This window comes from Sorghum bicolor, chromosome 6 (genome assembly GCF_000003195.3).
Source record: "Sorghum bicolor cultivar BTx623 chromosome 6, Sorghum_bicolor_NCBIv3, whole genome shotgun sequence".
In the NCBI taxonomy this organism is placed as follows: Eukaryota; Viridiplantae; Streptophyta; class Magnoliopsida; order Poales; family Poaceae; genus Sorghum; species Sorghum bicolor.
The window spans coordinates 59,945,910-59,968,651 of NC_012875.2; the positions used below are offsets into that span (position 1 = coordinate 59,945,910).

The window sequence follows — 22,742 nt, forward strand, 5'->3', positions numbered from 1 at the left end:
ACTATTATCATATATATATATATATATATATATATATATATATAGTATGTCAATATGCATTCTAAGATTTGTGGGTTCATTACATATGACGAGTTAATAATTTTTCTTCCGCTTCCAACATATATCCCTCTAGCATGTCGGTTTATACATACTCCATACTCATAAAGAAAGTCGTTGACAATGTTTGAGTCAAACATTAGGAATATAAATTATGAATAACTTTTAAGTTGTTGAATTTGAAAATGTAAAACCATATGAATAGATTTGTCTTGAAAAATACTTTCATAAAAATATACATATACCATATTTTAATAAATATTTTTATAAAAATAAAAAGTCAAAGTTAGATTTTGGAGGTCGTGCCGTTGTCCTAAACGACTTTCTTTTTGGTATGGAGGGAGTATGATGAGTTAGGCCTTGTTTAGTTGGCAAAAATTTTGGATTTTGGGTACTGTAGCACTTTCGTTTGTTTGTGGCAAATATTGTTCAATTATAGACTAATTAGGATCAAAAGATTCATCTCGTGATTTACAGGCAAACTGTATAATTAGTTTTTATTTTTGTCTAAATTTAATATTTCATGCATGTGCCGCAAGATTCGATGTGAAAGAGAATCTTGAAATTTTTTGGAAACTAAACAAGGCCATAATAGCATGTTTGATTTTCTTCTTCTTCCAATATACACATTCCATTTAGCATCTATAGATCTAGATTGTTGTTGGCTAGGCACTGGCCATACAAGGTATAGGTTCTGTTTGGTTCCTCTTGCTAAATTTTAGCTAGCTAAACTTTAGTCACTTTAGTAGCTAAAGTTCCAAACACATTGACCAAAAAGAGCTAAAATAGTTTAGTTTTATTAGTCACCCAAGAGTAACTAAAATAATTTTAGCTAGCTAAAATAATTTTAGATGGCTAAAATTTAGCGAGAGGAACCAAACAAGCCATAGATGTTTCGTTGTCTAGATCAACGCCAGGACGCAGGGGGCAGTTGTTTGATTGCAAGGAGTTAGATGTACCAGTTGAGACGCGAGAGGCAACGGTGTCAAGTGTACGGTGCCATCTCATGTGCACCAGTCACACAGGGGACGATTTTTTTTTCATTTCCGTTTCTCCGAAATCAGATACCTGCCCAAGTCACGATCACGGTCACAGCGTAGGTATCCACAAACAGTCAGAACTGCCAGAAGTCTGCCCAAACATATATGCATGGGCATCAAATACTCTACGAGTGAATCATGCTAATACTATTATTATCATATTACGTGATAGATAAACTTCACTGCAAGGATACTCGTGGGCCATTGCATTAACTTTTATTTTAGAGTTAACGGACCCCACCAACTAGCTAGGTTCACCAGCCTTAAAAGGATAATCGAGACCGACGAAGACTGAGGCCATTCCGGTGCAAGACTCTATCACAGAGTCAAGACAATTAATCACATATTATTTATAGTATTTTGCTGATATGGCAGTATATTTATTGAAGAAAATGGTAGAAAAAATAAGACTCCAAGTCTTATTTAGACTCTAAGTCCACATTATTCGAGGTAATAAATAACTTTAGACTCTATGATAGAGTCTGTATTGTGAGTGCCCTGATAACAACAAGAAAAAGAAAGAATAGAATAGTTTGTTTCTGTTGCTTTGGGAAAGTGTTTCTTTGAGTCTTTTTGAGGAAAAAAAAGGAAAAACAACAGAGAACCGGAGAAAGCGCCATTTGTACCAGTTGCAAAAAGGTACTCGATTGGCTTCTAGAGACCTTTTTTTCTCTCTCTAAGGCTCTGTTTAGATTGGAGATAAAAAATTTTTGGATGTCACGTCGGATATGTCGGAAGGATGTCGGGAGGGGTTTTTAGAAGCTAATAAAAAACAAATTATATAGCTCGTCAGAAAACTGCAAGACAAATCTATTAAGTATAATTAATCTGTCATTAGCACATATAGGTTACTGTAGCACTTAAGGCTAATTATGGAGTAACTAGGCTTAAAAGATTCGATGTGATGGAATGAAAAAAAAATTAGGAACTAACATGACCTGAGTAGATGAAGACGTCAAGGCAAAGATTCACTCATTGAGGTCTTCCTCAAAATATCAGCAAAGCCCTTGGGCATCAAAAGCTCTCTGATGTCTAGAGCTATAAAACAATGATATGCAACGTTTTCGGTGTCTTTTCCATTCAAATAATTGGTGGATGTAAATTGAACTGGTTTTATTCAAATATTTGATGGAAAACATTCTGAAAAAGCCTTAAGACTACAAAACAGGGTAGAATTTAGAGAAAGCAATAAAAAAATAGTAGCCATTGTTCAGTATCTATCCTTAGAAAAGTCAAAACAACTTTTAAATCTAAAATAAATGGAATTGGAATATTAAAAAAAACTAGCATCGACCCCGTCCCGCCATCAATCCTTTGTCATGGACCGGCAAGATTGAAATAGTTGAAGCCGCCATTTTGTACTCCCTCTGGAGCTGTTTTCACAAAGATAGACGTTTGCGCGCGGCATGCGTCTCCTCAATTCACATCCCGTCCCAGCGCGCGAAAAAACCAAAGAACAAAAAAAAAGGCGCACGGCTAGGACTCGAACTCGCGACGAGCTGCCTCGACCCACAAGAAGCCAACCAACTTAGTTACGAAACACATCTACCACGCGAACAGTATTTAATAGGGGCAAAGCAGAAAAACTAGCCTCTAATTAATCACTCCTTGGTTACCACAATCCTGTCCTAAACGTCTATTAATCTGGGTATGGAGGGAGTAGTTCGATAGGGTCTATGGGGTGTAATATGCACGATGCGCCACAGTGTACATATTAGGGGTATTTGGTTGGGGATGTTAATTTATTTAATAGTTAGTGTCTAATTATGAATTAATTAGACTTAAAAAATTTATCTCACAAATTAGTCTCTAATTATGTTTTTAGTTTTACAAATAATTTATATTTAGTATTTTATGTATGTATATAAATATTATGACGGACAGTAAACTTTAACTCAAAAACCAAATAGGGATACAAAAATCCTTTCGAAATGTTTGTTCTGGCACGAGGCACACGTTATCTGAAGCTACCTGCTAGTTTTCTTCCATCCTCTCAAACTCTTTTCTCGTATGAATGGACAGTTGTCCACGTTGCCCAATGCTTCAAAATATCTCTCATGCCAACTCTGCATACACATACGTGGGCGTTGTTTAGTTCTGAAAACCAAAAAGTTTTCAAGATTCTCCGTCACATCGAATCTTTTGGCATATGCATAAAACATTAAATATAGATGAAAACAAAAACTAATTACACAGTTTAGCTGTAAATCACGAGACGAATCTTTTGATCCTAGTTAGTCCATGATTAAATAATATTTGTCACAAACAAACGAAAATGCTACGGTAAAAAAACTTTTTACTTTTCGAAAAAAAACGCCGTGGCGAAAAAAGGGGGCGAAAGGTACAAAAGCAACGAGCTGAAATATCTGCGGAAAAGTAACCGCCAGGCGGCCATTCACACTCGAGCAGTGACAGTTCCGGACTCCCAGCTCCAGAGCTTCCTCCTCCTCGGGTCTTCCCCCATCCCCTGCCACGGTTCAGTTATCCGTTGCCACTGCCAGGCGACCAACGCAACGCAAGTGACCGTGGATCAGCCTTCAGCCATGCCTGCGCTTCTCGTGAACACCGTCTCGGTCTCCCCTGCCGCCCCAAGGCCAGGCTCCTCGTGGCCCCCCACGCCCACGGCACGGCGAGCAAGCACTCGCCACAGGTGCCGAGCCGAAGCATCCGGCAGCGGCACCAACGGCGGCGACAGCGGCTACAGGCCGGGGGGCGTCCGCGGCTCGTGGGTGTCGGACTACGACCTGTACGAGCTGCTGGGCGTGGAGCGGTCGTCGCCGCAGTCGGAGATCAAGGCGGCGTACCGGTCCCTGCAGAAGCGATGCCACCCGGACGTGGCCGGCGCCGCGGGCGGGCATGACATGGCTGTCGTCCTCAACGAGGTGTACGCGCTGCTCTCCGACCCCGACGCGCGCCTCGCCTACGACCAGGAGCAGGCGCGCCGCTCCGAGTTCGCCGGCTACACGGGCCGCCCGCTCTACTCCTCCTGGCTGGGCCCCGAGTCCGAGCGCCGGGCGGTGTTCGTCGACGAGGTGCGCTGCGTCGGCTGCCTCAAGTGCGCGCTCCACGCGTCCCGGACCTTCGCCGTCGAGTCCGTCTACGGCCGTGCCCGCGCCGTCGCTCAGTGGGCCGACGATGAGGACAGGATCGTCGACGCCATCAACACATGCCCCGTCGACTGCATCTCGTACGTAATTCATTCAAGAATTTATGCCCATCCATCATCGATTGATCTTCTGATTCCCAGCGGTTCCTGCTGTGTCATCCATTCATCCAGGATGGTGGAGAGGTCGGACCTGGCGGCTCTCGAGTTCTTGATGTCCAAGCAGCCGCGCGGCAGAGTCCGCGTCTCCGAAGGCAACGCCGTGGGAGCTCGCGCGCCCAACGTCTTCAACGAAGTCGCCAAGTTCCAGAAAAGATTCGAGGAGATGAAGCAGAAATCTGCGACCAGAGAATCCCAGGTGATTGATGATGGCTGATCCCTCCCGTCCAGCACCCTACTTCTACTTGTCTTCTCCGTTGAACTCGTCTGAAACTGAAACCACGAAATCCGAACGCTGCGCGCAGGAGTCAGAGGAGGCACGGCAGTCGAGGACCTCAGCGGTCCACACCATCAGATCCATGTCGAACTGGTGGTACTGGCGGCCATTCGGGTTCGGGGCATCGGCCCCGGCCACCATTATCCGCGCTTCGCGGCTCCTGCCGCCGCCGCTGGCGGCGGCGGCGGCAGCGGCGCCCGCTGACCCCGTGACGGAGAGGCTCCAAGAAGCCGCCGCTGCCCGGCGCAAAACGGAAGGCGCGGCCACGGCACACGCCCGGCGCGACGACTACTGGAGCCCACAGCTGGACCTGCCGTCGTCAGCTTCTCCGCCGAGCATTCACCAGAGGGGAAGGGACACTCCCGCTCCCCAGGGCCACGGCCGCAGGCGAGGAGCAGCGGGTGAGGCGGCCGCCGGCGCCGGGAGGAAGGGCATAAGCATCGACCTGACGGCGCCGCTGCTTCTGGGGATAGTCGCGGCGGGGTTCGTGGGTTACAACGGGGAGAAGGTTGCCGGAGGTGGCAGCGGCATTCAGGAGCATGTTGGCGGCGCCGTTGCTCTTGGAGTCGTGAACAGTTTTGAAATGAAGGTCATGCTGGCCGGGGTGACTTGGTTCATCATCGGCGCAGCCATTGCCGGTGTGATTCAGGTACTTGGAAGAAGGGAAGAGAACATTTGGAAATGAAGATACTGGTCGAATCCGTGTGTGTGTATATACAGAATACAGAATAGTGTACATATGTAATCCTGCATCCTGCATAAATATAGGTGCCTGGCTGTTTTGAATTAATTAGTAGCGATGGCGCCGGTACGCTTGTCTCCCTCCCTAAAAAAAAGTACAATTCTAACATATTACCATGTCAAATCATTTTGAGATTGACCAAAAGAAATCATTATTTATGATGTTAAATAAGTGTTATTAGATTCGTTATTATGAGATATTTTTATTGCATATATATTTTATGTTATCAATATTGATACTCTTTTTATAAATGTGATCAAATTTTAGAAAGTTAAATTTGATAAAACTTTAGAAGGTTTGACTCAGGTAGAATTGCATATTTTAGGCTATCTCAAACAGAGTTGGCATAGCAAAAACGCATATCAAAAATAGGTGACACACAGTGTAAAAGCAGTCTACAGAGAAGGCAAACGCAACACCCATTTTGGGTGCCGAGCAACACGCGAGGCAAAAATGCGTCTCCCTCCATCTCTTTGCGTCCTCCTTGCAGCGAGGGGCCGCCACCACGAGGGAAGGGGACGACTGGAACCAGGGATGGGGAGGTAGCTGCCGTAGTGGACGAGGCCGCCGTCGGACATGGTGGTGGACTGGTGGTGAGTTCGGTCGTCGCGGTGGGCCAAGGTGGGTCTACCTCATCCCCTTTGCCAGATCCATGGCGTGATGAGGTGGATCCATGGCGGGGTGCAGCCGGCGTGGTGAGATGGTGCGGGGAGCCTCCGGCACGGCGAGGTGGATCCATGGCGGGGCGTGGGCCAACTCGGCGAGGAGCAGCCAACACGGAGGCGGGCGACGCTCGGCGGGGATTGGCTAGGGGCAGGGTGCGGCCGGCGTGGTGTGTCCGTGCGAGGAGTATATGGCGCGACGAGCTAGGCAAGTCCACGGCGAGGAGCAGCCAACACGGAGGTGGCGGCGCTCGACGGGGCTTGGCTGGAGGCCTTTGGGTGGGTGATTTTGCGTTCCCTGTTCGAAAGAAGTTTTGGGTGAAAGACCTATTCCCTGTGCTTGACCTAAACCAACAAATGCAACTCGTATTTGGGTGAGAGCTGTTAGAGACAGTCTAAGCAGCGTACAGCCTAGCCTAGCTCAGATCGCTACTGCACTGTAAGCACGTCGGTATGATGGAAGGCTGATTGTTCTCGTGTACGGCGTACAAGAGCAGTGACACAATATTCTTGGATTCTGGAATTTGCACATACTGACGAGTGACGCGGAGTGTTCAGAAATGAATAGAATGCTCATAAGGAACAGATTTGGGCTTAACACGTCTAAAACCCGGATGGTAAACATAAGAGTCGACACACGGGAAATATGGGCGTTCTTGCAATTGAACTGACGAGCTAGAATTGTGAGCAATGTTCAAGCTGCCTCTGAGGCCGCGATGCATCCACGTGACAAGCACTTCATACCTTCTGCTAACTTTTATTAAAAAAACACACACCTTAAGCTAACAAAAAAGATATGAGATATATGACGAAAGACAGCATAAAAACTGCTCAATGCGCCTACACTGGATGATGTAAACACATAATAGAGAGAACAGAACCAACAGTTCATATTTTGTGTTTAGTGCTGGAAAATTTGCATTGCCTTGCATTGATCAAAGACAAGTTTTCTACTCAAATATGTCACTGCGCCTACAAAAACTTTCAAAGTTCGGTCATGACATGCTTAACAATCAAAAAGTACTCGCTGTTGTCACACTTGGTTCTGAATGACACCCATCACACCTAAACCAAATGAGGGGAAAGATCTTCTTGACTTTTGAGCTGAACTGATGCTATGGCTACTAGTCAGTCTCGCCAAAGCAGGTGCCAATAACAACCACCCCGCCATCTGCCACTCAGATTTTTGACAATAATGTACTTGTCTGAGGTAATAGCTCTAACCATTTCACTAGCGAAGATGCCTCAGGACCTGTTCTTTGGGGGTTTCACCTTGTATATGCGCACTATCCAGTTTGAAGTTGTAAATGCCTCCTCCAAGTATTCAAGTTTTATGTCTTTGTTGCCAATCTCCACTCCTCTTACACGATCATACCTGCATTGAAAAGAAAAAAAGAAAGAAAAAGGAATACTTCCATCAATATGCAGCCTATAACATACAAGCATACTTTCCAGCTTATATGACCAAAAAAACTTAAAATAATGTTGAATTGTATACAACTGTTTCTGAAATACATAAAAAGCATTGGCATCTTCATTTTAAACCAAAAATATAAGACAGCCTTGAACTTGTCAAGAAACACAAACGGTTAGAAACATGTGCCATACCCTGGAGGCTTTCCATATTCCGTGGTAAGTTCTCCAAATCGGTAGTAACAAAGCTTGTACCTGCCAAACATAGTATGAGATAAGGCACAGGAAAGGTTAGAGAAAGTAGCACAGATTCAGAAAGATGTCTTATCTCACAACATAAATGTTTGTTTTTTCCAAATCTGAGCTAAAAATGAATATTTTCAGAAGAATCCTCTCGGTAAATAGATAAAAAGGCAGCTTTCACTTGGGCAGTTCTAATAATCATGCATATCTTTTTTTTTAGAAAATAATCATGCATATCTGGGTAGTAATAATAAAACTAAACAGTCCATTTGAACAACTAAAGGTGGAGTACCATGCATCTGCTACAAACATCAGATCAGACAAAATTTCCTTATATTCAAAGGTTCAAAGATCTGCGCACTAACAAACTTTGGCAACTCTGTTGATACTACAGCTGTACCTTAATACCAGGTAGTGAGTGAAGCACAAATAAAGCACCTCGGTTAAGAGATATATTCATTAAACCGCAGGCAAGCAGTGCATGTAGTAAAATAGATGAAACAAATTGTTTCAAACGATAAACTTTTATCCATTATTCATCAGGAAGGAATTTGTCCCATAGAAAATGTTACACATGGCAGTTCCAGAGGGTGGGGAGGGAGTGTGAGAGGCTTCACAACGTAAACATTTTTTAAGTTTCACATATAGGTTTTGGGGAAAAATGGAGCAACAAATGAAAACAGTAACACACAAAGAAAGGTTTGTCAATGTATTGGAAACTTACATTAGGCAGTTCAGCATTTTTGGTGCTGCCCCCTTGTCAATACGATACTCCCCATTAACAAGGTAATCTGGCTCTTTGATTACAGGGAAAACTCCTCCACCAATGCGTACCATCCATAAGAACCTGGAAAAGAACAGCTAAGTAAGACCAACTGTCCTTCATAAAACAAATAGCAAGATAAAATGTTTTTGGTTCATTTCACACATTAAATAGAAGGTATTGAAAACTGCGTCATGATTAAGTAGATGATCTTACTTGTTGATATCATCTGAAGAATATCCGGTAACACCTCCAAATACAACAAGCACGTAGTTCACATCAAGTGATTGCATGATCTCATATGCTTCATCTTCATAAGATGACATAGCACGTCCAACTGTAGCTATGTGTGTGTTATTCCATGTATTATTATCAACAATGACAGTTCTGTTACCCATAGCTGTAATTTGGTATCCATAGTCCCACCAAGACATAATCTTAGCATCAGGAGGAGTGTTCTGACGAAGCCAATAGTATGCCTCACGATAATCATCAAAGATGACTCTTCCACCATTATGACCCCTTGCGGCCAAAACTATAGATGGAGAAGAATAAGCCTCAGATGTCACCCAAGTGCAGTGTATGGCATACCTACTTAGCAAGTAAAAGGCACCCAGAAGAAGAGCAATAGCTGCATTGTGTTGGAATGGTAAACTTTGATCAACTGCACCCTGTTTACATAAGAGCCCATATCAGTTACAGAGTGAAGTTAAAGCTAATAAATTTCTAACCTAAATACAATTCTTCAGTAAATTACATCGGGGAAAAAAAGAAATGTATGTTGTGTCAACGGTAATAGTCAAATAGAAGTAAACTAAAACAATTTTTATCCTCGGAAAATATTTGCTTTGCAAATCCTAAATAAAGTACATCGATCCCTTAAATCAACAGTCACATTTCTAACAAGGGCTCTGGAGAAAACCTGGGAAAACAGTGACCCTTTTAGATCCATAAATTTCATCAGTATATGAAATTATATATTAGAGCTTTCCATCTTTTTCTAGGAGGTAAAATGCCTAAAGTAAATTGTAAAAGCAATCAAGTGCACCTTGACTAAGACTTGCAAGGCTTTGCTGCTCACTATATCGTAAAAAATAGCACTGAGAGAAAGAAAATAGGAAAAAAATAGAAACTAAATACCTTTGCAGCTGCCTTTGAGCCAGTTGTTTTTCCAGAAGTAGTCTGTGGACTTCTGCTCTTTGCCCGGATCAAAGTGGTCAGATTCTTTATTGTAGCAGATGCAGCAATAGCACTAATAAGACAAACGGCTGGTGCTGCCACAAGAATTAACCGGACCATCACACCAGCAAAGTACATACTCGTGAGGCCATACATAACAATGAATATAGTGGCATCTGACAGGCGTTTGAAACAGAAATAAAGGCCAGCTGGGAACAGGAAAAGGAGGATGTGGAAGTCAAACATGAAAGATGACCATGCTGTTGGCTGATGCTCAGAAACAGACGCAATGATTGGTATATGGTCCTTTGCATAGGTAGGATCAAGCAGGGAGTAAAACCGTCCTGTCCAAGGGGAGATGTAACCTGATGCAGTACCAATTCCAAGAGCCAGGGTGCCAACAGTAATCACACATGTAAGAGTAGTTCGAAGGAATGACTTGAATAGTCTGGCATCATTTAGCAGGTATTTCACCCAGTCCAAGAAGAAGAAAACCTGATAAAAGAAAGGATTGTTTTAGCCCTCATTTATCCATGCTTGTCCAAAACTACAGGAAGACTTTCAACTAGAACAGAAGATAGGCAGCAAACCTAGTATCAAAAATTCAGGATGGCACTACACTTTCACTAGTGTTGTTGAATAAAGATAGGCAATAAGCATCACAACACTAGTGGGATGATGGCATCTTCAATAGTCACGTATTACCCATTTCACCTTTACTAACCAGATACAGAATCAACAGTTGTATACGGTAAATGAAAGAAGGATAATCAACAACAATATCTAAAGGCTGCGTGCAATGCAACAGGATCTGATAATGTTGTCAGGCATTTGGGTATCTGATAATGTTGTCAGGTATTTTGGTATCAATATGCATTTTCCCAAATCAATGATTTCTGATGCATGCTACAGCCAGCTCAGACTTAAGCAACTAATGTAGCATTTAATTGGACCTCACCCATTTAAGTTGAGTTGATTATTCTAATCTCAGTGTTACATGGACACTAGCATGGTGCAAGTGTATGACTAGATCAAGAGTATCCACTTCGGCAGATTTATTGGGCACACGCCAAACACCACTCGGCACTCGCCAGCACGGGTAACGGAAGATAGGACACAGGTTCTAATATGCCAGACATCAAACCACTCCAGCATTCTTATAGCAATCTATCTACTAAATCAGTTATATATAGTCTTCAAAGGATGCTCATTTGGTCTCAGTTTCCAAATTGCATCAGCCCATGCCAAAAGCTAAGAGTGCAAATGAAAATTACCTGCAAGAGGAAGAAGACTCCCATAGCAGCCATGTGCTCCCCGGACTGCACATGCTGGAATCCAACAAAACGGATCTGCATCGCAAGCAACATCCCAAGCACATACATGCAATTGTAGGCCACGTAGAGCCTCTGCGAATACCTCCCAGTGACAAGCAGCACAAGCACGTAGAGTGGGATTAGATTGATGATGAACACGTAGCCTCCCCACGCCGACACCATGTAGAAGTAGCCGAACGCCGAGGCAAGCGCCCAGGCGAGCGACCCCGTGTTGACGGCGCGCACGAAGAGGTAGAAGGTGAGCAGCAGGGCGAAGATGGCGACGCCCTCGTTATCGTAGGACCCCGCAACGGAGCGGGAGATGTAGCCAGGAACGATGGCGATGAGCGCGGCGGCGACGAGCCCCGCCCCGGAGTCCCAGATCTCGCGGCCGAAGGCGTAGGCGACGAGCGTGGTGTTGGCGGCGAAGAAGGGCGCCGTGAGTACGCAGACCTCGCGGATGTGGACGGCGAGGGAGAGCGCGCGGAGGAGGCGGTGGAGCAGTGCGGCGGTCACCATGAGACCCGGGAAGAGCGTGCCCCCGACGACGCGGCCGAGCGGGTACCAGCTCTCGGAGTCGAACCAGTTCCAGAACTCGCTGAAGCCGTTCTCGGTGAGGAAGAGCGTGGTGCGGTAGTTGAAGTAGGGGTCGAACTCGTGGATCATGGACTCGTAGCGGAGGACGGAGAAGAGGCGGACGGCGAAGGCGAGCACGTAGATGAGCGCCAGCGCCGAGACGCGGAGCAGGAGCTCCTGCTGCTTCGTCTTGAGCCGCAGCGACCGGAGCGGCGCCGGGAGGGAGTCCAGCGCAGAGGTCGCCATGGTGGCGCCGCGCAGTGATCCGGACGCGGAGATCTGTATGGGGTCACTAGGGTTTCATGCGTGCGCCGCCTGGGGCAAGGGGGGGTTTAGTGCGGAGTTCGTTTGGTCTGGATCTGAGATCAGGGGACGGGACGGGACGGGCGGGGAAGACGAATGCGGCGAGAGCGAGACCAAGCGGAGGCGACGGCGAGCAGGTTCGGGTCGGGGATTCTCGTGGATATCCATCCATTTGGGTTTTTGGAAGATATAAATTTTCTGACTGGTGGGACCAGACCGGCCGGCCAAGGCACTTGTCTGACGTGGAGGATCGCATGTAGGCGCATCTGTGACACTGGATGGTGGGTCTCCACTAGAATCAGAGCGGGCGATTGGCTGGAAAGGCAGTAGACACGTGGGTTTTCCTTTCCGGTAGAGGCAGTTGCTATAGGGTTGTCCCTACATGTCAGGTAAAATAGAAATGTTTTTGTAGAGTACTATTTGTGTCCTAGAAACTTTTTATGTTTCAAACTATCTCCATGGTAGGTGTGGAGTAATTTTGCTATAGTTGATCTAGATTTCAACATATAGATCCTACCTACATTCGATCAGATTAGGGCACTCACAATGCAAGACTCTATCATAGAGTCCAAGACAATTAATTACATATTATTTATGGTATTTTGCTGATGTGGCAGCATATTTATTGAAGAAAAAGATAGAAAAAATAAGACTCCAAGTCTTATTTAGACTCTAAGTCCACGTTATTCGAGGTAATAAATAACTTTAGACTCTATGATAGAGTCTGCATCGTGAGTGCCCTTAGAACCTCTTTAGATGAGCTAGGGCTAAGTATTAGTTAGGCTTAAATTAGTCAAGGTTAGTTAGCTAGTTATCTAACAACTAGTTAAAGATTTGACTAAAAATATTGTCCACTTATTAGAGCAACTCTAAGATAAAAATGTATTCTAAATTACAAGATTTAACAATTATATAAAATGAAAAACCATAAAAAAAGTAGAGTTCTATAATAGATTAGGTAAAAATTTTCTTATATCTGTCATGTTATGTGATTTTTTTATCTTATTAGCATCCGCCCACCATAGGTGTCGCATAGCGTCGCGATAGCGAGCAAGAGCCGCTTGGAAAATATGGACAACGAATTTGCTGAGATACCGAGCTGGGAAAAGAAAAGAAAAACAAGATAGAAAGGTTATTGGACTCTGTTTTTTTTCTTTTGTCACAATGGCTAAATTTAGCTTAACAAATGAGTTTAGAAAGACTGTTGGAGTTACTCTTAGTCCTCTTTAATTTTAGCTAATTTTTACCTAGCTGGCAATTTGCTCTTATATACAAACATATCTTAATTATTATATGTGCTCAACCGAGATGTAAATAGGTAAATGATTCAAAGTTGCCAAATGCGGAATGGAGTTAATTAAGGAATATAGATGAACTTCAGCTTTTGAAAACACGTACCAAGCACTCGCATTTTCTATAAAAGTTGTGTTAAAACAAATTACAGGAACAAGTGGCCAATATTCCATCCCCAAAACCTTGCCACTCTCTATGTTCATATCCAAAATCGGTTTGGCCCATGTTCATTCCCAAAAAGTATATTGACTCTCCAGTTAGAGACGAAGATCGAGATATATGTATAACAATCGATGGTCATGTCTCCATTTGACACCATATAAGTAAGATACAATTTTTCTAAGACGATAAGCACATATATACAATTAATATACTGCTGAAACTTTATTTAATTTGTTTTGAACATCTTAACAACCTTAAATTTTAAAACTCAAAACTAGAAAACTGTAGATCTCATTGAGAGCTATAATGTTTATATAAAAATTATCTTCATGTAAGATCATATGAAAAGATACAGTTTGTCTAAGGTTGGACCTTCCGCACCTTTGGCGTGGTGCTACAGTGCTGCCATGCCAACTGGAGTGGCGCGGCAAGGATTTCCATGTGGAAATCGTTGTCGGCATGGCAGATCATGTCGGGCCGATGTACGCGACGCAACAGCGTGTTTTGGCCACACCATCGACTTAGACACGGCCAAACAAGTTAGATTAGAAAATATAAAAAGCAACCGTGTTAGATTTGGAATTTTGTTAAAAAAGGTTAAAAATAAAAAAAAATTCCCCCCAACACAGTGGTACACAGATGCTTCTATTCTACTTGATGAACCAGTTATTCGCATACAGGCTGCAGCTCAAGATACTAAGTTTCTTCTTTTGGAAGCACAAGCTCTTTGCGTGGCAACAAAAGTATTAGGCCAGTCTCAAAGCATAGTTTCATGGCACAGTTACGAAGACTATAAACTAGGTAACCGTTTCATGAGGATGAAACTCCTCTCTAATATGATGAAACTTCTTAATTTAATGACCGTGCTAAGTCAGTAATTTTGCTTATGTGACACCTTAATTAATGTGCATGACACTCTCATGAAACATGCATTGAGACTAGCCTTACCATGCTCGCACTTGCAGAACACCGGTGACCGATCTTCTCACAGACAACCAGATTCTGGTTGAATACATCATCAGCACTAAAAATAGTCAACAAGACTCTTGGTTGTTTCATGTTTTGCTGCAATAATCTGTCACCCGCAAGCCACAACTTAAGTGACCATGAGTCCAGCATAGGGTACCAACGCAGGTCATCTTTACCATAGACACTACTTTGGTTGAATGAACTACCTGAACAGACTTCTGTACATAAACCTCTATCTTTCCTTAATTCAGAGGCAGAGCTCCTGCTAAGGTAAAAAAAAACGCTGAACAGACAGGTTATGAGCAGAATAGTTCCAAAACTGAAGGATAGAACATCACATGTAAGTACATAACACCAGAGCTGAATATGATTAATTCTCAGATCACAGATTGTATTTTACAAGTGTATGCACGACAAAGAGTTACATGAAGAAATCAAAGGCACATCTAACCTTCAGCAGCTATTAGCTGCTGGTACAACCATGCAAGTTAAATAATGAGACCTGTACCATGCAAGGTAGCGAAAAAGAATCAGCAGAGCTCCAGACATTTCAAAGTTACAGACCCATACCACAGAATGATTACCCACTTCCAAGCATCCTATCCAATACAAAGCACAATTGCGACATATCTGAGCATTCTGTTGGACCCTTTCTGCAGAATGCCTTGATCACATTAGCAAAAATCCTACAATCTAAAACCAGTCCTTTTATTTGGATATCATCAAACAGCCTCAATGCCTCACGTATATATCCACTCCTAACCAACCAATATGTCAAATGGGCAACGGGCTCCGTAGGGTAGCCACCATCGATATGCCTAACAAAATTGACAGCCTGTGACCTCCTCCCAGACCTAAAGAGACAATCAACCAGTGTATTGTATGTGATGGTATCTGGGGCAATCTTCCCAGCATTCACATCAGCGAACAAAAAACCAAGCTCACCTTCCTTTCCGGCCTCATAGAACTCATGGATCAGAATGTTACAAGTAACAGTGTCTGCCACGAACCCCTTGCTGCTGAACACATACTTGGCAAACTCAAACTTGCCAGCTCGGCATAGGCATGAAATCAAAATGTTGTATGTCTGCACATTGGGTGTTATTGGTTTCTTGAGCAGATCCGTGAACAACTTTAGGACACGCAGCCACTTCCCTTTCTTGCACAAATGATCCATGACTGTGTTGTATGTCACCACATCGACCACAAAGCCCAGTTCTTGGCACCTCTCCAGGACCTCCTTGCCTACCCACATATCAAGATTCTGGGCAACGTGGTCCAACAGTATGTTCAAACCAACTACTGTGAGCTGTAGTCCCTTTGCTACCATAGTTTCCAGCTGCTGAAATGCTTCCTCAATGTATCCAGAGCGGCAAAGCCCAACAATGTAGGTGCTGTATGTCACTGCATCTGGTTCCCACCCATTCCGGGCACTATCATAAATAACCCTCTCGACAGCATCAAAATCCCCGATCTTACACAACCCCTGGATGTATATATTGTAGATGACGACATCAGGGAGGCAACCAGAGGAGCGCATGGAGCTTATGAGCGCGTCAGCTGCCTGGATGTCCGCATTATCGCAGATTGCCTTGAGGATCGGCGCGAATGTATGTGGTGTCAGCGGGTAATTGAGGGCGCGCATTTCGTCGAGCAGCTGGAGGGCGTTGTCGAGGCAGCCGGCGCGGCAGAAGGAAAAGATGAGATCGGTGTAGTCGATGGGGGTCGGCGGGAGGCCGAGTCCGGTCATCCAGAGGAGCACGGAGTGCGCGGCGGCGGGAAGGTGGAGGTGGGAGGAGTAAACGTGCAGGAGGAGGGAGAAGGCGGCGCGGTCGGGAGCGACGCCGTTGGCGAGCATGTCATCGAAGAGGGACGCGGCATCGGCGGGGCGGCCGGCCTTGGCGAGCGCCGACATGGCGGAGGTGTAGGAGGCGGCGGTGGGCGCGCACGGGGGCGACGAGAGGCGCATGCGACGGAGCACGCGGAGCGCAGCGTCGCCGTCGCCGTCCCGCGCGAGCGCCGCCAGGAGGCGGTTGTAGTCGTGGAGGGTGTGCGACGACGTCGGCGCGACGGCCGCGGCGTCCGGGGCCGCCGTGGTGGAGTGTGGGCGGTGCGCGCGGAGGAGGAGACCGCCGAGCTTGCGCATGGCCGCGCGCACCGCGGCGGACACCGGGGCGGAGGTGGCTGCGGCTGCTGCCGGCCATGCGCCGGCGGGCATAGAGGATGGCGGAGGCAGAGAAGAAACGAATTTGCGGCGCGGATGCGTAGGCGTAACGAGGGACAACGACGCGAGGCCGAGGCTGCACACGGCAGTGGCCTACGAGGTGGACTGGAAGACGGTGAGATCTGAGCATCAACTGTCGTCGCTCGTAGGACAGATTCGTAACAAAGCTACGCTTGTGGTGTAGGGCCTTGTTTAGTTCACCCCGAAATCTATTTTTTTTTCAAAATTTTCCGTCACATCGAATCTTTCGGCACATGCATAAAGCATTAAATATAGACGAAAATAAAAACTAATTACACAGTTTATCTGTAAATCGCGAGATTAATCTTTTGATCCTAGTTATTTCATAATTGAACAATATTTGTCACAAACAAACGAAAGTGAAAAGTTTTCGGAACTAAACAAGGCGCCAATAATTGAACAATAATTGGACAATAGTAAAAATCATCGGCAGATCACGAGACCTTACGCCAAAATTCCGAATCACGGCTATCTACTCAACGAGGTTAATAGCAACATTGTTACAAATGCTGATGCTGATTTGCCATGAGGAAAAAAAAACTATTTTATAACTAAAAAATAGTGCTAATAAGTTCAAAGCGAACGTAGCTGCTGATGCTGATTTTATTGGAGGCTTTTACTTACATGCTATTATAAAAGTTGATAATTTATAAGCCATTAAAAAAGTTAAGTTCTCATAGATACCATCGCTCTAAAATCTTTTGCCTTTCATACCACTTCCGTCAAATTTAGCTTTAACGGTATCAAACCGCGAGTGTAAAAAGTCAAAAATATCCTTAAGCCTAAATATGTAATTATTTTTTTGAGCATCTTAATGACCTCAAATAAAAAAACTCAGAACTACAAAACAGTAACAGATAGGTACTGTGAAACACAAAACATCAATTCAGCGAATTGCATTGTTCTTTGAACAATGGCGGTCACGAGTTCAATTACACGTCCATATAAAAAAAATCAATTACACGTGGGTAAAACTCAAAAACTAAAAAAACATAATTAATACCATATCGGGAAAGGATGAATGTGGTATCAGCAGTGCTTAGCATCTGTACTGCCAGCAACTATTGTGTCAAATCCTGAAGCGAGAAGTCTCCCGAGCTGGCCATGAAAGCAGCTCAAGACCTCGAGCATCCAAATGGAACTCGGCTAACTATTGCAAAGAACTCAAATTGATTTGCAGGTAACCTAATAGTACCACTACATATTTCTAATGGGTTAAGATTGCCACGTTGGAACTTCACAAGATCTGCCTGTGACCTATCCGCCGAAGGCCGCTCTGTTCGCTTGGCTGATAAGACATGGCTGTAGTCCGTTCGCCCAGTTGGCAGAAATCACGTCAGGTCCCGAACAGCAGCCTCAGAGATTTTCCAAGATCCATCATTCTGCCTCCTCAATACGTACTGAACTTCGTATGTGCTGCAATTAAAACCATACAGATACAATTACCATGTTTACATCGTAGAGCAGGACATGAAAGAATAATCAACAGCAATGATATCTACTGAATACCTGTAATAACTGGGTTTCTTGGGCTGGGAATCATCAACAAGCTCAGCCGCTTCCTCAAGCACAGCATCAATTTCTGCTGCTTCACCAGCACCAACTTCATCCAAGGTTATTTCAGCTCGAACAACATTAAGATTCAGCAGCACAAATCTCCAATAGCAGGACTGGTCCTTTGCTAACAATGCCAAGTCTTGCCACTGTTCCAAAAGATTGCATTTGATTACACATAAAATAAATAAAGGTAAAGCAATACCACATGCAAATAGATAACCGACACATAAACACACCTTAGAAAGCATTGAACCATCAAGAATCTCTGGTAGCATGTCAGTTTGATAGTCAGGGCCAAGAGCTTCAGATTTTATGTCTTGCCACTGTTTTACAAGTGCTTCTGCTTCTTGAATATCCATCTTTTGCTTACAAACTGCAGCAGTGATATCATTAGCTGCTGGGTGCTTATCACTTTCTCCGCTATTTGAATTAAGCCTACTCAGCCAAAGCAATTTTGACAAATTTTCAAAATGCTTCCTGACACCACTGGTGATAAAAGAACCTTCTGATGCAGACGCTTCATTCAAGGATGACACGGATGCAGACTCTCTACTTGGGTTCGTGTATCTCACATGCCCAAACTGAAACTTGACCAATTTTAATGTGCTAAATACAACAAAACCTAGGAGTGCACTATAGGCAAGCTTTCCTATAACATCTCCACTTAGTCCCCATAATTCCAATGTTCTGAGATGGGATCCAGGATTGCGCTTCAGGGGAACAGATGCTGTCCCTGAACCATTTACTTGCCTATCCATTGATGATTGGAGCCCCAAGTTGGCAGGTGCAAGTTGCTTAACAGCCTCCCCCAGATGGCTGTTTGGACTCAATCTTGGGGTCTGCTCTGCTGAAGTTCTGTTGCATGCTGAGGCACTAGAAGATGGCTGAGAGCTCAAAAGGACTGATCTTGGGGATCCCAGTTTCTGCTTGGATGTGTTAAGGACGCGCTTAGGAGCTCCAAAAAAGTTGGTCTGCCATAAGAGAATAAGAGAACTAAATTACCTCACAGATGATGTTGTGGGGGATGTGATTACTAAAAGTAGCATTGTACAAACCAAAGATGGAGGACAATCTTTCGTATCTGCGAAACGAGAAAGGGCCACATCCTTTAGCCACAGTTCCTGGTAAAAGAAAAAGCTGTCTGCCATGAGATATATGAGCCAGTAATGTAGAATATAGCTTATTTGCTATAGTTGAACAGATGCAACATACCAGTGACTGGTTGACAGTAACCCTGTCACTGCTGCCCTTCTTTTTATCTAACCCATAATTCTTCGAATTTGAACTTCCAGTACTTTGAAGCTGCTGAAGCTTTTCAAACACTGTGGTGCCAGTTTCCTGAGAGATAATCATTAGTCCTAGTAATGCAAGGAACTTAAACTAATAAATCATTCAAGTTGAGATAATAAGTTTATAACCTCTCCAAGAAGATATGAGCAAAAAGATTCCTCAAATTTTAGGTCTGTGCTCTCAGATGCAACTAAACATTCACATATGGTTTTAGCTTTCTTGATCTGCACAGAGGTAAAACAAATTTAAAACTATGCAAAAAAAAAAACAGCAACTTCTACAGGCTGCCAAGTGGGTGATAAAAAGAGGGTACCAACTCAGTCTGGCGGGTTGTAAATCCAAATGCAAGGTGAGCAAGCATCGCCATGTAGAAGCAGTTGAAGTCAACTACAACCCTCTGGCTCTGGGACTCCAATGATCTTTTATTTTTACGAGTTGTAGCCAAAGTGTCCCAAGAAAGAAGATCCACAATTTCAGTGGCTAATAGTTTGTCCATTGCTTGACCCAAGAAACAAGGCCAATCATGGACTCTACAAGATGATTCAACATCAAGGCCCTGTCTAAGCAGTTCACAGAGAGCTGCAATAGCACCTTGCCTGCGTTCAGAATTTTCAGGTGTCTGAGGCAAGCTTAGAAGCTCCAAAGTGCAAGCAGGTGCAAGCTCTTCAAGTGATTCTTCAATCTGGATCACCCATGAAATAAGTTATGGCATGATTTGTATTTACTATTTAGAAGTTGTTCATGTAGAAGTAATAACATCATACCTGTTGAAGAAGGGGCATCTTCTCCAAAGATGGTTTTCTCCTCAAAAGATATTGAGCGCGTGCCAGAGCCTCAAATCCAAGGGACACTTTACTCTTTTCAAAGCTGGCTTTTGCTATAGAGCACTACAACGAAATGCATGAAACCATCTAAATGTGAGAGGGGTTCCCAAACATTTCATCGAGCAACTCTTAAAGAAAATATGGAAAAGGATTCTTATGCTTATGCTATTCTTACTTCTGCCAATGCCATTGCAAGAAGCACATCGTGAACATAAGGTTTAGAATCAGGGCGTCGTAGAGCCGCCTGACCAATTTCCAAAACAAGCTTCTCTTCTCCAACCTGAAACAATACTGCAACATCATACATGGATGAAGAGCAAATAGACCATTATTGACTTTGCAGTACATAATGGGAAGCCAAATATGCATGTTTAACTTTGATAATTGGGATACTAAGACATCCTTCATGCTTGGGTTTTCAAAGCTCACAGTGCATTCAGCATGGAAAATTTTCAATAGCGACAATTTCGGCATTTTACACTGCCTTGCCTGATGTCCTGATCTGAAGAAAGGACATACAATATTTTATAAACGCAGCACAAATGATCCTAAAGATACCTGGGTATGCCCTTTCGTGACTATTTCAGAGTCTATGGCTATTAAGTTACAGATTCTGCTCTATTCCTAAGTTATATTACATAATTTGGCGTCTTAAATCCAAGACCTAACATGTGAATTGTATATTACCAAGAAAAAAAAAGGACAGATGTAAAATAAAGAACAAACAGAGACGGTACTTCACAAAATATATATCACTTTGGTGGTCACTGTAAGTACGAACTCACTGAACATATAGCCAATTAAAGTGAAAAGTCTCAACCAAACAAAACTAGCATTTACTTGATAGTGGTGTGAATGGTTCCAACAGACATTTTGATGAGAAATGTCCGTATTATGAATTACCTCCTGCAAGATGCACAGAGCAGCAGGCAACCAGCTCCAAGGTATATGAAGAGAGGACCTAGGTGGCACCTTCTCCTTTATGTTTCCTGCGTAATCTTGTTCGAACAGAAGTTTATCTCTGACATCTACTAGCAGAGCCTGACAAAAGGCAGCAAGCAAATGATAAACATCAGCGTTACTGCATCCCCTCACAAAATAAAACATACATAAATAGATTGTCTGAAAGTAATCAGGAACCTGTCTGAAAGTAGACACCTCAGCTGTGTATCCATCTTCTATCCCAGCAATTTTCAACTCCATTGCAGCCTTCACGATCTCATCTTTCTCAGCCTTCTCTGTAACGCCTAGCATCTACACAGTAATTGATAAACTTAAACATGTCAAACAACAAGTTAAAAAAAGACAAATGGTCCAATCGATGTGAACTGATCAGGACGAAATTTCAGAAGGCATTCACACAAATTTTTTTATTAATAAATGAGTGAAGCGCATAAAATTACAGATGCGCACAATGAATTCGTCTTGTTATAGGAAATGCTGATTCAATCTGGAACCGCCTAGACAATTAATTGACAGGGGGCCGCGGAAAAACGAACCGAATCAGATCAGGCGGCGATCAGAGCAACAGAAGGTGAGCGTCATTTTCGAAATTGCAGTTGACTCGAACCATTCACCTGATAGCACGTGACGGGGATCTCCACCATGGATACAGCGGGATGAGCCTCCTGTCTGCCGCCCTCGGCCGCCACCGGCGCGGCCTCGGCCACCCTAGCACGCAGGGCCGGCCCTCGCCCACCGCCAGCAAGTCGTCCACCCGCCGCCAAGGAGGACGCATTGCCGTTCCCGACCCCCGCACGCCGCGTCGAGACCGCCGGGTGAAGCGCCGCCGCGGCCGCGGAGGCCATCGTCGGCATCACCATGGCCGGGGTCTAGAGAACCAACCCTAGCCGGAGGCTTCCATGTGCGGAGGGAGCTTTGCGGGGCGTCGGGGGGGTTTTGCGTGGGTGGGAATAAAGCAGGGGACGGAAGGGAGAAAGCGCCAGTGAAGAGGGGGAGGGAGGAGGAGGTGGAGGCGTCGTGAAGGCGAAGCCGGATGCCGGAGGGAGGAGGGGGGTTGGGGGCCGATGGATCGTGCTCTCTCCGTGGACTTGGTCCTTGCGCACTTTGTACACGTGGCAGAGACATGCAGCCAGTATTTCTTTTTCTTCATTTTCTTTTTGTGAATCTTTCTTCATTTTTCTCTCTCTCACACAAACATTGGTTTTCTTAGCCTAGCTCAGCAATTTCAAATTAAAAAAAATGTTTTATATATAGTTTTGATACAGGCATTTTGGAAGGTAGTGTCTGGTTCATACTTCATGGCCCAGTAAATTTAGCACAGCTCTAACATAGCAAGTACTGAACTGTCCTTGATCCACAGAAAGAAACAAGTTAAGAAGTTGCATACCAAAAATGTCCTTTTCTCTGTGTCGAGAATCACTTAGATTTTGTGATTGTTTTCCCATAAAATTCTCGTACGAAGAAGATTCTTCGTTGGGCGAAAGGTCCACCTCACTCCCAAAGCCAGAATTTCGGAAAGAGCGTTATTACTTCCAAACGAAGAGGCCGAAAGGACCGCTCGCGATCCGCTTCCCCGGCAGTTTCATTTCCTGGGCCGGGCCGAATTCCG

The 22,742-nt window shown here is 44.4% G+C and overlaps 4 protein-coding genes across 4 annotated transcripts; 1 reads left to right on the forward strand and 3 right to left on the reverse strand.

Annotated features, from left to right (window-relative positions):
* LOC8085860 lies at nt 3,379-5,486 on the forward strand. Its single transcript, XM_002447271.2, has 3 exons — nt 3,379-4,284; nt 4,375-4,558; nt 4,665-5,486. The coding sequence occupies exons 1-3, from the start codon at nt 3,641-3,643 to the stop codon at nt 5,319-5,321; spliced, it is 1,485 nt and encodes a 494-aa protein (XP_002447316.1). The 5' UTR covers nt 3,379-3,640; the 3' UTR covers nt 5,322-5,486.
* LOC8074822 (dolichyl-diphosphooligosaccharide--protein glycosyltransferase subunit STT3B) lies at nt 6,949-11,978 on the reverse strand. The gene is made up of 6 exons (XM_002448720.2): nt 10,913-11,978; nt 9,600-10,133; nt 8,676-9,130; nt 8,421-8,543; nt 7,649-7,708; nt 6,949-7,415 (listed from the first exon to the last, which is right to left on the reverse strand). The coding sequence occupies exons 1-6, from the start codon at nt 11,771-11,773 to the stop codon at nt 7,286-7,288; spliced, it is 2,163 nt and encodes a 720-aa protein (XP_002448765.1). The 5' UTR covers nt 11,774-11,978; the 3' UTR covers nt 6,949-7,285.
* Nucleotides 14,598-16,671, reverse strand: LOC8085861 (pentatricopeptide repeat-containing protein At1g62590). Its single transcript, XM_002448721.2, has one exon. It carries the CDS (start codon nt 16,470-16,472, stop codon nt 14,835-14,837), a length of 1,638 nt encoding a protein of 545 aa, XP_002448766.1. The 5' UTR covers nt 16,473-16,671; the 3' UTR covers nt 14,598-14,834.
* On the reverse strand, nt 17,362-22,169 carry LOC8085862 (plastid division protein CDP1, chloroplastic). Its single transcript, XM_002448722.2, has 12 exons — nt 21,748-22,169; nt 21,311-21,424; nt 21,074-21,211; nt 20,346-20,450; nt 20,111-20,233; nt 19,660-20,028; nt 19,475-19,570; nt 19,269-19,394; nt 19,112-19,177; nt 18,293-19,027; nt 18,009-18,202; nt 17,362-17,915 (listed from the first exon to the last, which is right to left on the reverse strand). The coding sequence occupies exons 1-12, from the start codon at nt 21,991-21,993 to the stop codon at nt 17,831-17,833; spliced, it is 2,397 nt and encodes a 798-aa protein (XP_002448767.1). The 5' UTR covers nt 21,994-22,169; the 3' UTR covers nt 17,362-17,830.